The following is a 13,944-nucleotide window of genomic DNA, read 5'->3' on the forward strand; positions in this document are numbered from 1 at the left end:
TTTCAAAACAAACAACGCGGAGCGCCTTGTGAAGTGAAAAGTATGACACCAACTGGTATGCTGACAGTGGTGCTACTGATCATGTAACTAGTGAGTTGGAGAAGCTCACTGTGCGTGACAAATATACGGGACGAGATCAAATCCACACCGCCAGCGGCTCAGGTATGAAAATTAGTAATATTGGGCATTCAATTTTTCATACCCCCAGCAAGGATTTTCATCTCAAAAACATTCTTCATGTTCCTAGCTCCCAGAAGAATCTTGTTTCTGTTCACAAATTAACACTAGACAATAATGCTTTCCTTGAATTTCATCCGAATTTCTTTTAATTTAGGATCAGGACACGAAGAAAATCCTTCATCAAGGCAGATGTAAAGGCGGTCTCTATCCTCTAGCATCGCATTCGTTCCAAGGAAATTCCAGTAAACAAGTTTATGCAGTCAATAAGCCGTCTATCTCTAGATGGCATAGTCGACTAGGTCATCCAGCTATTCCCATTGTCGAGAAAATTCTTAGTACTAATAATTTGCCGCATGATAGTGCTCATAATCATGAGTCTGTTTGTGATGCTTGCCAAAGGGCTAAAAGCCATCAGCTTCCATATACAGTTTGGAATAAAGTTTCTAGTGCTCCTCTTGATTTAATCTATTTTGATGTGTGGGGACCGGCTCCTACCTCTATTGGGCGATACACTTACTATGTCAGCTTTATCGATGATTATAGCAAATATACCTGGATCTATCTCTTGCACCACGAATCTGATGTTTTTTAGGTTTTTCACAACTTTCAGAATCTTGTCGAAAGGAAGCTTAATAAGAAAATTATCTGCATCCAATCTGATTGGGGAGGGGAATATGAAAAGTTGCACTCCTTTCAACGGATTGGCATCACCTATCGCGTGTCCTGCCCTCATACTCATCAGCAAAATGGGGCGGTTGAGAGAAAACACAGGCATATTGTCGAAGTTGGCCTCGCCCTTCTTGCCAATGCATCGATGCCTTTAAAATTTTGGGATCAGGCGTTCCTCACAGCCACATATCTTATTAATCTTCTGCCGAGTAAGGTGATCAATTATGACACACCTGTTGCAAGATTGTCTCATGAAATTCCTAATTACGACAGCCTTCGTATTTTTGGCTGCGCATGCTGGCCTAATTTGCGACCATATAATTCTCGCAAGCTCTCGTTTCGCTCCACCCAATGTGCTTTTCTCGGTTATAGTTCCATGCACAAAGGTTTTAAATGTCTAGATATTTCCACTGGTCGCATCTACATCTCTCGCGATGTCGTCTTTGATGAAACTATCTTTCCCTTTGCTAAGCTTCATCCCAATGCTGGCGCTCAACTTCGCAAAGACATTATCCTCCTTCCTGATTTCCTTTGCAATCCCGGGGATGAAAATTGTTTTGCTTCCAATAATACTAATGCTACTAATCTGTCCAGTGCTAGTGATGATCTACAGGAAAAATCGGCAGTGGATTCTACATCAACTTATGTACCTGATTTTCACGCGGACGCGTGTGCCGTAGCAGCTCCCACGATGACGGTCCCGCACTCGCCGCATGGGGGGGCCACGATGGCTCCCGTGGGCGCCAGGCTGGTTCCAAGCGAGCCATCGGGCAAGCCAACGGGCGAGCCATCGGGCGAGCCGATGGGTGGGCTGCCAGGCGCGACGGGCGAGCCACCAGGCGAGCCGCCACTCCCTGACAAGCCAAGTACCAAGCCGAGCGTGCTTGCACCTGTGTCCGCCGCTACTGCATTGTTCAACACCCTGGGCGGATCTTCCGGGTCCGAAGGTGGATCAGCTGTGTCGCCTGCTACTCCAACAGCACCAGCTTCTTCTAGGCGACACACAAGATTACAAAGTGGGATTGTCAAGCCCAAGAAACTGTATGATGGGATGATACGGTATGGTTTGTTCAGCTCCACTGGTGAGCCTGAATCAGTACAAGAAGCACTTGGGGATTCAAAATGGCGACATGCAATGCAAGAGGAATACCTTGCATTGATGCGTAATGGGACTTGGCACCTTGTTCCAGATAAAGCAGGTAGGAATTTGATTGATTGCAAGTGGGTGTACAAAATCAAGAAAAGAGCTGATGGCAATATAGACAGATACAAGGCAAGGTTGGTAGCTAAAGGTTTTAAACAACGCTACAGCATCGATTATGAGGACACATTTAGTCCAGTTGTGAAAATAGCTACTGTCAGACTTGTGCTGTCGGTTGCGGTCTCCAAAGGATGGTGTCTTCGACAGCTTGATGTGCAGAACGCGTTCTTGCATGGTGTTCTGGAAGAGGAGGTTTATATGAGACAACCACCATGATTTGAAGATCGAAATAAACCTACATTTATATGCAAATTGGATAAAGCTCTTTGTGGACTGAAGCAAGTGCCAAGAGCGTGGTACTCGAGGTTAAGTACCAAGTTGTTTTCTCTCGGTTTCACTTCCTCAAAATTCGACACTTCATTATTTATTTATAGAAAGGGACATGTAACAATTTTTATGCTTGTCTATGTTGATGATATTATTGTGACAAGCTCCTTGAAGATTTGAAGAAAGAATTTGCATTAAAGAATCTTGGTGAGCTGCATTATTTTCTAGGCATTGAAGTGAAGAAAGAAAAGGACGGTATAATCCTCTCTCAAGGTAAATATGCACAAGACATATTAGCCCGAGTTGGCATGACCGAGTGCAAACCGTGTAATACACCACTATCGGCATCTGAGAAGCTTTCTAGCTATGAAGGGGAGGCACTTGGTCAAGAAGATAGCACTAGATACAGAAGTGTTGTTGGTGCTCTACAAGTACTTGACGCTGACACGTCTTGATTTGTCATATATAGTAAACAAAGTCTGTCAGTTTCTGCATGCGCCAACTACATTGCATTGGACAACAGTCAAGCGAATATTGAGGTATATTAAGTACACCTTGAGTTTGGGTCTCAAAATTCAGAAGTCAATGTCTGCTGTCATTAGTGGATTCTCTGATGCTGACTGGGCAAGAAGTGTTGATGATAGAAGATCGACAGTAGCACCCCACTGCCCCACGATGCCGTCAGCCGCTGAGCTCATCTTCATGCTCCACCACCACGCCCCGCGCGACGCTGTCGGCTGTGGTGCTGCTCTGCAGGCGAGGTAGGTGGTAGGATAGTGAGTTGGAATGGCATTTTGGGGTGTGATTTCGGTGAATTTCATGGGCAATTTGGTATTAGTGCTTGCGTAGTTGCGTGGATGGGGCGGAGCCACCGGAAGCTGGTATTTTGAGCTCCATCCGTCCGGTACAAATCGGCATGTGGCTTCGTATGGGCTTCACATTCACATGCGAAGCCGGTTTTGACTCGTGCGTTTGGCAGGGCTCCTCGAGAAGCTGGTGCCGGAGCCGTTTGCCTTGCCAAAGTCAGCCTCAGTCCTCAAACGCTCATGCGTGTGAACAGGGTACATGTATAAACACACTAAAAGTCTGACATTATTTTAAAGTAGTAGATGTATATTTTGTCATGGGTTGGGTAGTTGTTTTGTAGAGAGGAAAAGAGATATTTTTTCTTAACATGGTTTGATTGTTAGCAATATAAATGCCTGCAGATAATTTTTAAGGCAGTTTTTAGAACTTAAGTTTCAACTGAAAAGCCTTTCAACCTCACTCAACTCATATTATTTTTCTCGATATGAATCATGCCTAGTACTTTCCTCCTCGACCTCTCCTCATTTTTCCTCTTTAAAGATCTATTCTAATCTTGAAACAAGAGCCATTCAAACTTCAAAGATTTGTGAATTCAGCTAAATAATCTAATTCTGATTTGGAACAATTCTTCTGTAATACTACCTCCGATTATTTTACTTGACGTTCAGACAAGAAAGCATGTCTGAAACATTATCTACTACTTCCTTCGTTTCAAATTATATGTTATTTTAACTTTTCTAGATTTATAAATATTTATATACATTTAGACATATACTATATTTAAGTATATACAAACATGTATGCATATAGAAAAACTAATACGACCTATCATTTGGAATGGAGGGAGTACTTCTACAGCTGTTATCAAGGTTTTTTTTGCTTTTGCAAAAGATGTCTGTTATCAAGTTATACCGCTTTTCTCTTATCTTATGGCATTGTCACGAAACTCGTATCATCCATCGTATGGAATCCATAAGCAGGGTTGGGGAATGACGGCAAATCTCTAGCAGCATGTGAACGTTTGGATTTTTTTAAAAAAATTTGGCTAGTGCCGTGCTGGCGTGGCGAGCGAGTGGTGGGCACACTTTTCTGGTCACCTACCCTCCGGAAATGACCAAACTGCCCCTCCACCTCTGCGCCACCCGCTCCTTCGCCGCAAGCCGCGCAGGCCGCCACGCGCACACCCCAACTGGTCGACGACGACTTCCTCCCTCCCACCTCGCCCCCGGAGAAAACAAACCAAAAGAAGAAAGCAGCTAGGGAGCAGCCTCGCCGCGAGATCTGGGACTGGGAGATAGAGAGAGAGGCGCCCCGAAGATGCACGACTTCTGCTTCACGATCCCCTACGGGTTCGCCGTGCTGGCCGGCGGCGTGCTGGGCTACCTCCGCCGCGGCAGCACTGCCTCCCTCGCGGGGGGCGCCGGCGCCGGCGCGCTCCTCCTCCTCGCGGGGTTCGTCAGCCTCAAGGCCTTCGAGAAGCGGCGCAACTCCTACCTCGCCCTCGCGCTCGAGACCCGTACGCGCCGCCCCCTCCCCCTTCACTCTCGGCTGCGCATTTCGATTTGTTTGCGTTTCACGATTTGTGCGATCGTGTCCTCGGATAACTTGGTGGCGGATCTCTAGCTTAATTGTCGTGGATGGGCGGCCATTATGGGGTTTATGCGATGCCAATTGTCATGATGTGCGGTTTCTCTGTTGAAATTGGCCGCTAAGTCATCGCAGAAAAATGATTTTTTTTACGGTAGGGTGTAGTAATTTGATTTGTTTGATCATAGTATTATCTGGGTTTCCGACTTAGTTGATATGTTTGGGATCTGAAGTTCAGAGTTCTAAGCAGTTAGAAATGCTCGCTGATTCGATTGCGTTCAAAACATGAGAAATGTACATAAGTGTCCTTTTGCTGACAGTTCAAACACCATGCGGTGGTCTCTGAGATCCCAGCAAAGTTGTTTCCTTGTGCTGGTGTCTCACTAGTACACCCTTGGGAAAGGGACAAACAAAAGGAATTTTTTGATGTTTCGGTTGTTAGTGCATCACTTATCCTGTGTGTTTGCCTGAAGCGCCCCAATGATCCTCTATGAGCTGTTTGGAATGCAACTTTTCTTTTTCTTGGGAAAAATGTTCTTTGCTGGTACTGTTTGAGAACCCAGTGGGTGATTCCACCTCCAATAGTTCCATAACCTTTCAGTGTGGCTGGTATTGCTCATCATCAGAGCCTCTTGCATGTTGCCTCATTTGGGACATGAGGACACTAGTTTGCTGCAACATCAGCAGTTTCTTCATAGCTACAAAAACTCCTTGTGCATTACACATGGGTATTTTTTTTATCAACCTAATTTTATTGTGTATTATGGGTGTGTGCTCATGACTGATGGGAGTAAGTTTGCTTAAAATACCACATTGAATTATACTGCAGTAGGTTGTCGTGTCAATGCCAGCTTAATGGTCATCTGATTCCTCTCGATCCTTTTTGTGGGTAAATCAATTGCTTTTGACATGATATCAATTCTACTAGTATATCAAATCAGCTTCTGAATTTCTGAATCTGATTGGTTCCCATAGATGGGGTAAGATACTAATATTCACCTATTACTGGTAGATAGAGTGGAAAATCATCCATGATGAGATACTCATGTTTTAATCAAAGTTTGTAATGGCTCAATGGCTAGTTTTATGAGCATTCATACAGTTTTGTTCTGATCTGGAACATGAAGGGAAATATTCTTGCTTGGTATGAACAGGCATAGGTCCACACATGTACTCCTGCAGTAGTAGACATGATCTAGCACCAGGCAATCTGCATGATCCTTTCCTGCATACCTAGGAATTAGGATTGTTTAGAATGCAGCTGTTCCACAGGAATTTTTCAGGAACACGTATGCATTTTTTTTTCAGTTTTAGATACTTTCGTTCACTCTGCGTTTAGCATATTTTTCGTTTCCATCTGAACTTCAAGAGATCAATAACTTTCATTGGCCTTTTCAGTCCTTGAAGTACACCAATTATCTCGAATGTGTCCCTCCTATGGCTGACTCCAGTCCAGTTGTTTCAGGACACTAAAAATACCTCATACAAAATTTGAAAGGATGTGAACAGATTCATGCTCACTGCCCTGTTGATTTATGTTAATCATCTTTGGCGGGGCATTAGTGCCAGCATTTTGATCTTGAGCTTCTAACTATTTCGTTAGAAAATTCTCTTGGAGAATTCAGTTCTTCCTTGTTTTGCAATTTAGTGATTGACTCCAAGAAATTGCCACAATCCTTTTGCATTCTCTTGAAAAGTTTGAAGAATTACTTATTGAAATTGGATGCTTCCAAAATCCTACTCCAGGGTGGAATCCTCATCAATGAACACTTATTGCCTATGGAATCCTGAATATGTTCTTCCATATCTTCAAAGTTTAATCCCAATAAAGCCCCAAGGCTTACAAAAGGGTGTCCCCTGACCCCTCCTGTGTCAGATTTAATGATATATCTTACTGTTAAAATGTTTTGGCCATATTATGTATTTTACGGACTGTCAGTTCTTGTTACATACCATGGTAACTTTTCTTAAGCGACTACAATAAGGTTAATGCTTTCCACGAACTGTTGTTTCTGGTAGAGGCATCAATTGCTAAGTGCAAAATAAACGAATGAAATACCTTTCTGCTTCTGCCTGCAAATTGCTTTGTTGCTTATCGTTTCTGTACTAAATGTGCAATTTTGTTGATATCAAACAGTTTGTGCATTCGCCCTGACCTACGTTATGGGGCAGAGATACCTAGAAACTTCAAAGGTAATGCCAGCTGGTGTTGTTGCTGGTCTCAGGTAATGTCAGCCTCGACACTTTGAATGCCACACTGGATTTCACACACCACAATTTGTTTTCCTCCCGCAAATAGAAAAATAGCTTCCCCGATCTAATGTTTAGTTTTTTTTCTTGCAGCGCCTTGATGTCTGCATTCTATCTATTCAAGATTGCAACCGGTGGCAACCACATCCCACCAAAGAAAGAGTAAACCAAGATTTAACTTGTAATATATGTTTGATTGAACTCAAAAGATCACGACCGATTATGTTGTCTAGTTGCACGGTAACTTCAGGGACTAGTGTTGTTCTCCATTTGTAATTTCTGTTAGAATGTACCATGGAGCTCTGAACTTTGTACAAGAAATAAAGATTAAAGATGTGATTCACGGAAGCGAATGTGATGTTACTGACGCAGGCTTGTGTGATCATGGTGACTGCTTCCTTGCAGTGGGGGTCAGGGCCATGGCCAGACTGATCTATCTTCACCCTTGCCTTGTGAGAATCATAAACACACGAGGCAGCAGAGGAAGAAGAGCCCTTTCAGCTGTGGAAGAAGCATCATCCGTGTTCATTCAGCCATGGTACTGGGATGGCAGGCAAACCAGATGATCGTTCATGGAGAAGCGATGTAGAGGACACTGCTGTGGAACTGTGGAAGAAGGCTATAAGATGTACTAGATGCAATGGACACTTTGTCAAGCTGGAGCGGTACTGATAATATTGCTGAAGATGAAATTTCCCAGTCAACGAGTAGTGGCAGGGTACTGTATGGACACACAGAATCACAAATCATAATTCACAATTTACAACACACGCGACCTGAATGGGGATCGATGGCGCTAGCTGCTAACTAGCTCAGCCTGAACCCCATCGCCCAGGCCCTGAGCATGAGCAGGCCGTGCGCGACCATGCCGCAGAGGAATCCCAGCGCGGCGCTGGATCCGACGAGCGACACGGCGGCGCAGAGCAGCATGACGAACGCCTCCGCCTTTGAGGACATGTCCCTGGCCACGACGGCGAGCTCGACGCCGGCGAAGAGCAGCAGCACGCCGAGGAGCCCGACGGGGAACGCCACCAGCACGCGCAGCATGGATCCCCCCAGTGCGAGCCCCAGCGCCAGCTTCAGCGCGCCCAGCGCCGCTACGCACCCGCCGCTGCGCCCGCCGAACCTGTACTGCCCCGCCAGCCCGCCGGCGCCGTGGCAGCACGGCATGGCCCCGAACCAGCACCCTACCAGGTTCATGGCGCCCATCGTCACCGACACCGACGTCGCCGACGCCGCCGCCGCCTTCTCCGGGAACAGGTCGCGCGTCAGCTTGCACACCGCCACCACGGAGTTGAGCACGGACAGCGGGATCTGCGGCACGGCGCCCTTGAGGAACCCCTGCCTCCACGCCTCACGCGAGATGCGCACCACGCGCATCCGCGATGGCCCCGCGCGCAGCTCACGGACCGCCGCCGGGTGCCGCGCCACGGCGAACGCCACGCCCAGCACGAACACGATCACCGCCGACGGGATCGCCGGCGCCGCGCGCCTAATCATGGAGCGCCAGCGACCTGATTCGTCCCTCTCTTCTTCTTGGCGCTCTCCTTCTTCTTGGCTTTGGCGATGTGTGTCTCTGTCTCCTCCTTGGCCATGGCCTTGATCTTGGACGGTGCTGCTATTGCTGCTGCTGCGGCGGCTGCTCTCGGATCCTGCGCCGTTGACGAGGAGGATGAAGCAGATGGCTGCGATGGCCAGGATGAGGCCGTCGAGGCCGGTCCAGGGGCGGCGGCCGGAGGACTTGCCCTTGCCGAGGTTCTGCTCGTAGCGGATGTACTTGACCGCCGCCATGGCGAAGTTGAGCCCCTGCGCGAGCTGGATGCCGCGCACGACGGGGAGCGGGACGAACCAGTAGACGAGCTGCATCAGCCGCGTGACGCCGAGTAAGAGGACGAAGGCGGCGGTGAGGATGCCGGCGGCCATGACCTCGGGGATGCCGAACGAGGGGTCGGAGAGCGCGGTGGCGGCGATGGCCTTCATCGGCTGCACGGGCATGGGCACGCCGTAGATGAGGCCGGTGACGGCGTTGTAGATGCCCGTGAAGATGAGGGTGGTGCCGAGGTCGAGGTGGCTGGCCAGCGCCAGCGACAGCACGATGGGGATGTAGGTGCCCAGGTCGCCCATGGCGCCGTTGAGCTCCGACCACACCGACCGGAACGCCAGGTTGTCGCGCGCGCGCAAAAGCAAGGACCTTGGCCCCCTCGGCTCCTTATCGCCGGCGAGCGCCGCTTCCGGGTCATGGGTCACGGTGGTAGCCATAGCTCGATCTCGTCTGATCACCGTGGTGGCTGGCGAGAAGAAACAAAGGCGCTGCCGCAGGATTTATAGGCGGCGGTTGGTTGAGGTCGTCTCCATCGATCGGCTTTGCTTGCCTCATTCGTTTTCACGCACTTCCTTGGTTCATATTCGTTTTCCTTTATTTTTATCAAAAAATTTAATCTTTGAAGCGTATTTATATATCTTTTTTTTAAGTTTTGGTTTGCATCATCACCAGGGGTACAATAATATACATGTCAGCAATCATCATCAGTAGTATAGGAATCCAATAAATTATTTATACAGGTACGGTCTTTGCTTCAGGTTTATCTGTCAAAGTTTGTGCTCAGTTCGTATACACATTTATCCACGTTACTGAGGCCCTATTTGGTTACTTTTGCTAAAATTTAGTATCTAAAAGTTGCTAAACTTTAGTTGCTAAAATTTATACAGTTTAGTCAAGGTTGTTTGGATACCTTTGCTAAACAACATTTAATGAGATGGATAAAGACTTGTTTGCTCTCAATGAATGCACCAGACAAACAATAAATGAGGGGTATATGTTGTCCAGCCCACCTTTTAGTAAGTTTTAGCAACTAAAAACTTGCTAAAGTGCTAAACTTTAGCAAGCTTTAGCAAAGGTGTTTAGCAGTTTAGCAGCTTTGTTGCTAAACTTTAGCTGCTAAAGTTTAGCAAGGGTATCCAAACACCCCTTGAATCTGATAAATTAAAACTTGCCGTTTAAGTATTTCTTTTCTTCTGAAAGAATGAAAAGAAATTAACTAAAAATCATCGGAATTAAAAGGAAATTAAACGACTGTTCGGTTCGCTTAAACAAGAAGTGCCGATTACAAGAGAATAATAGAGTGAGAAGAGTTTGAAGGCATCTGGTTCTCTTCTGACATCATCGTGTTCCATTTTAGTGATCGGCTCAGTCACAACTTGGGATTTGCTGTTGCCGTGAGTACGTAGGATTCATTCTCATATGGTTTTTTTTAAGGCAAAACAGAGAAGGTAATATTTCAAACGAGGACAAGAACAATAAAAAGCAAATAACCACATTTTTCTCTCTTTTCTTTTTCCAGCTTACGCTATCTCTTTGTTGGTGGTATGGAGTGTATGAGTCGGGTTCGTCCACTTATACATTAAAACAATGCTGAGACACTGCGGATTCTCTGATGTGAAGGAGTAAAGTCAGAGGGCTCCTGTAGTCATAACTTTTGATGTTTTTTGACCGCCCATTCCAGCACAATTGTTATGCTACAGTGATTGAATTGACGGCACCGGTGCTATTCATCCAGACACAAATTGGGTAACTTCTCTTCCTGAAGTTAGAGAATCCGCGCCGGCTGAGACAAAGTACATGTACTACCATCAGTACAACAGAAGAACGTTTCGTCCCTCCTTTTTCTTTTTCTTTTTTGGTTGCAACGATGGAGATGGCGATTATATTTATTGTTCAAAAAGAGGAATATATAGAAGTTAACAATGTTATCTTCCCAACGCATCACGTACAATTTGGTTGAGGCTGTCAAGCTAGCACAACAGAAGACATGTGTTTATTCGGTGTAGGTGTTTCCTTACCTCATCTAATTAACATCAGTTGACAGCATCTTTCAAGGAATATGCACTTTTATATACTGCTAGAGTACACAGGTTAACTAACAGTAGTAGTATGTATATATACAAGGAAGGCATTAGCTGCGATTTATTTTCTTCTTCCTTTTTTCAAAACATGGACACAATTGTTTTGTTAGTTGAGCAGTACTAGCGAATGCTCCCTCCGATTCAAAATACATGACATTCGAGGCAATTGGTGTGGTTTACAAGGTGAAATTTTGACTAGTAATTTATTATAACATTTCAAATGGATTTAACTGAATATTATAATAAAATTGTTTTTTTTCCTGATGATTGTTGCAACATCCATCTGACATACCCAATCTATATATAATTATTGTATAATACTCCCTCCATCCCAAATTGTAGCTTGTTTGGTATTCCATGACTCATAGTTTTTACCATATATCTGAACATAATGTATATTTATGTGCATAGTAAAAGGTATGAACATACAAATACCAAAACGACCTACAATTTGGGATGGAGGGAATAATAGTTAAAAATTAAAGGAATGATGAGTATAAATTAAAATGACACGCAAGGAAGAAGGAGGGGCTAGGGGAGTAGTGAGCAATTGAGCATGTAGTGCCCTATTGGAGCCCCAAGAGGCAAGCATACAACACCCTTGGTGTGTTTCTTTCCTTCTTTTGTAGCAACGGCTATGTCAAGCTGTATTCTGATGAGGGAAATTCTCCTAAAGTGGCTAAGTATATGATGCAATATATATATTCTCCCACTGTGCTTTGTTTGGATTGACAGGGCTATCTTGGGCGGCGAAACCCAAACATGCCCTACTCTGCCTATTGCGCCGTAGTGATTAGTGAAACAGAAGTGGCAGCCGGCCAGCCCCATGATGGAAGGTCAAGCTCAAGAGGGATGGCTTCTATCGTCACACATCTCAAGGCCCATGAAAATGAGTGACCAGCGCCACCACCATAAATGACGAAGCCTCCCACTACGGCACTCAGCACACTGCTCGCTCCAGTCCATTCTGCGTTGTTCACCATGGCATCAAGATCTAGCACAGTTGGGCCAAAGCTGCTGGACATGAAGCTTGCGCTCCAAAGCTGTCAGGATCGTGGATTTGCATCCGGAGCTAGCTATACAAATTGGAGGCGAATAATGTTGCTGGACGGACGGTGAGCATCGCGTACTTCTTGCACAGAACCTCACGGGCTATATCAGGGCAGGCAAACAGGAACCACATGTGTGTGGCTCTGAGTCGGAGGGCATAGGATGTCAGTGCCCATCTCATTGAGCAAACCGTGGATAGATCCATCTGAACATGGCCGGGCCGGCATGTTCCAGATTATGGTATAGATGTCCATACAGCCTGTGACCCGTCTACCCGGCACGGAGCTCATTTTTTGCCCGGCCCTAGCCTGGCCCGGCATGGAGAGCTCCGTGCCCATGCTAGCCTGGCCCGGTACTGCGTGCCGGGCGTGGGCCGCTACCCTGGCACGTCAGGCGGCACGAGCCTAGCCCGGTTTGAAGAGATGGCCCTCTAAAGGCCTGTTACCTTCCGCCCCATATAAAACTAAATCTAAACCCTTGCCACTACTCCCTCCCCTGCTGTCACCTGCCTGGCTGCCTCTCTCACCCTCTCCACTTCACTGCCTGCCTCTCTCTTGACCGGCTCGGAGCAGAGCTCCTCCCCTCCTCCGCTGCCGCCCCCTTCTCCTCCCCTCCGCCACCGGCGCCGCTACCCCCTCCTCGCCTCCACCGCCAGCACCACTCCACCTCTCTCCTTCACTGCTAGCACCGCTACCCCTCCTCCCCTCCACCGCCAGCGCTGCTCCCCCCTCATCTCCTCCAGCACGAAGTTGGTTGGGCCTAGCCGGGCCCATGCCAGGCCGGGTCGAGCCGCCGTTTGGATATCTATAGACCATGGGATGCATGTTACCCATCACTAGCAATTAATAATGTGGTTGGCCCTGGGGAGCAGGCCTCCTATATTCCCCTTTCTCTCTACAAGTTGATCTCTTGTCAACCTAGCTTATTGTTAGTAGGATATCTGTGGTGACCATACTAGATGTCTTGAACAGTCTGGTATGTAGCACCGGAGCAGCATGCAATATTGTATGTATCTTTACTGGGATTAGTTAATTTGCGGCCACACTAGGTACCAACTTATCGCTTCACATTTTCTAGTTTCCTAGAATAATACTGAATATATATATAGCATCTCGCTGTTCACCTCATGTGAGCTTTCAAGATTATATTACGCATGTCAGAAGATAGTAGTTGCATAAAACCTTAAAGCATGACGACCAACTCTAGTCAACAGAAATAGGAATATATGGAAGATAACATACATTTATAGACAGAGAAATCTTCATACAACACATTTAAACAGTTGGTCGAACGATCTCGTTCGTACATGTATGCACTGACAGATCGAAACAGTAGAGGTACCGGCAATAGCGCAGCTCATCATTGCATACATCATATAATAGATCATAGATCTCTTCACCACCCCAGAGATAACAGAGAAATAAAGCAATTGTAAACAATAAAGAGACGACGTCGTGCAAATGACTGCAAAAAGACACCATGTAGCAAACACTACAAGTAATGGAAGAATATCGAACTGGAGTTGTATGGGATAAGTTTGCAGCCACGAGCCGTCTAGGATAATCTCTAGTGATCACAGAAGCATAATCTCGGATGTTTCAAGCTCAGATTTGGGATAAAGGGTTCCGAACTTTTTGAAATTTGGTGCTTGATCTGTACCGGTGAAATGATAAGGTCTATCTATCAATATATTGTTTCTTTCTCTTGCGGTTCTTGATGTGTCTTGATTTTATTTTCTAGCTCTATGGCAAGTCTTGTACTCCCACAAATTAAATTTGAGCAGTGAGGAAGTGAAGAACTTGATCCACATATGTTTCCTTGAGATTTTAAATAACTCAAACAATGGATAATTCTTCGATGGTATGAGGTTACTCTTTTAATTATGTACCCCAAATGTAGTTTTTTTTAAATCGCCTTGAAATAAAGAGAAAGAAGGATCATCTGCCAACCAGTCTTATTTTACATTTAAA

General features: G+C 46.0%; 2 protein-coding genes across 2 annotated transcripts; one reads left to right on the top strand and one right to left on the bottom strand.

Annotated features, from left to right (window-relative positions):
- The first annotated feature begins 4,336 nt into the window (after positions 1-4,336).
- On the top strand, positions 4,337-7,371 carry LOC101770943 (protein FATTY ACID EXPORT 5). Its single transcript, XM_004982489.4, has 3 exons — positions 4,337-4,700; positions 6,909-6,996; positions 7,115-7,371. The coding sequence occupies exons 1-3, from the start codon at positions 4,502-4,504 to the stop codon at positions 7,185-7,187; spliced, it is 360 nt and encodes a 119-aa protein (XP_004982546.1). The 5' UTR covers positions 4,337-4,501; the 3' UTR covers positions 7,188-7,371.
- A 298-nt stretch (positions 7,372-7,669) lies between these two features.
- On the bottom strand, positions 7,670-9,363 carry LOC101771333 (molybdate transporter 1). The gene has a single exon (XM_012848747.2). It carries the CDS (start codon positions 9,278-9,280, stop codon positions 7,829-7,831), a length of 1,452 nt encoding a protein of 483 aa, XP_012704201.1. The 5' UTR covers positions 9,281-9,363; the 3' UTR covers positions 7,670-7,828.
- Between the last annotated feature and the right edge of the window lie 4,581 nt (positions 9,364-13,944).

The sequence above is a fragment of the Setaria italica genome, chromosome IX (genome assembly GCF_000263155.2).
Source record: "Setaria italica strain Yugu1 chromosome IX, Setaria_italica_v2.0, whole genome shotgun sequence".
Classification (NCBI taxonomy): domain Eukaryota; kingdom Viridiplantae; phylum Streptophyta; class Magnoliopsida; order Poales; family Poaceae; genus Setaria; species Setaria italica.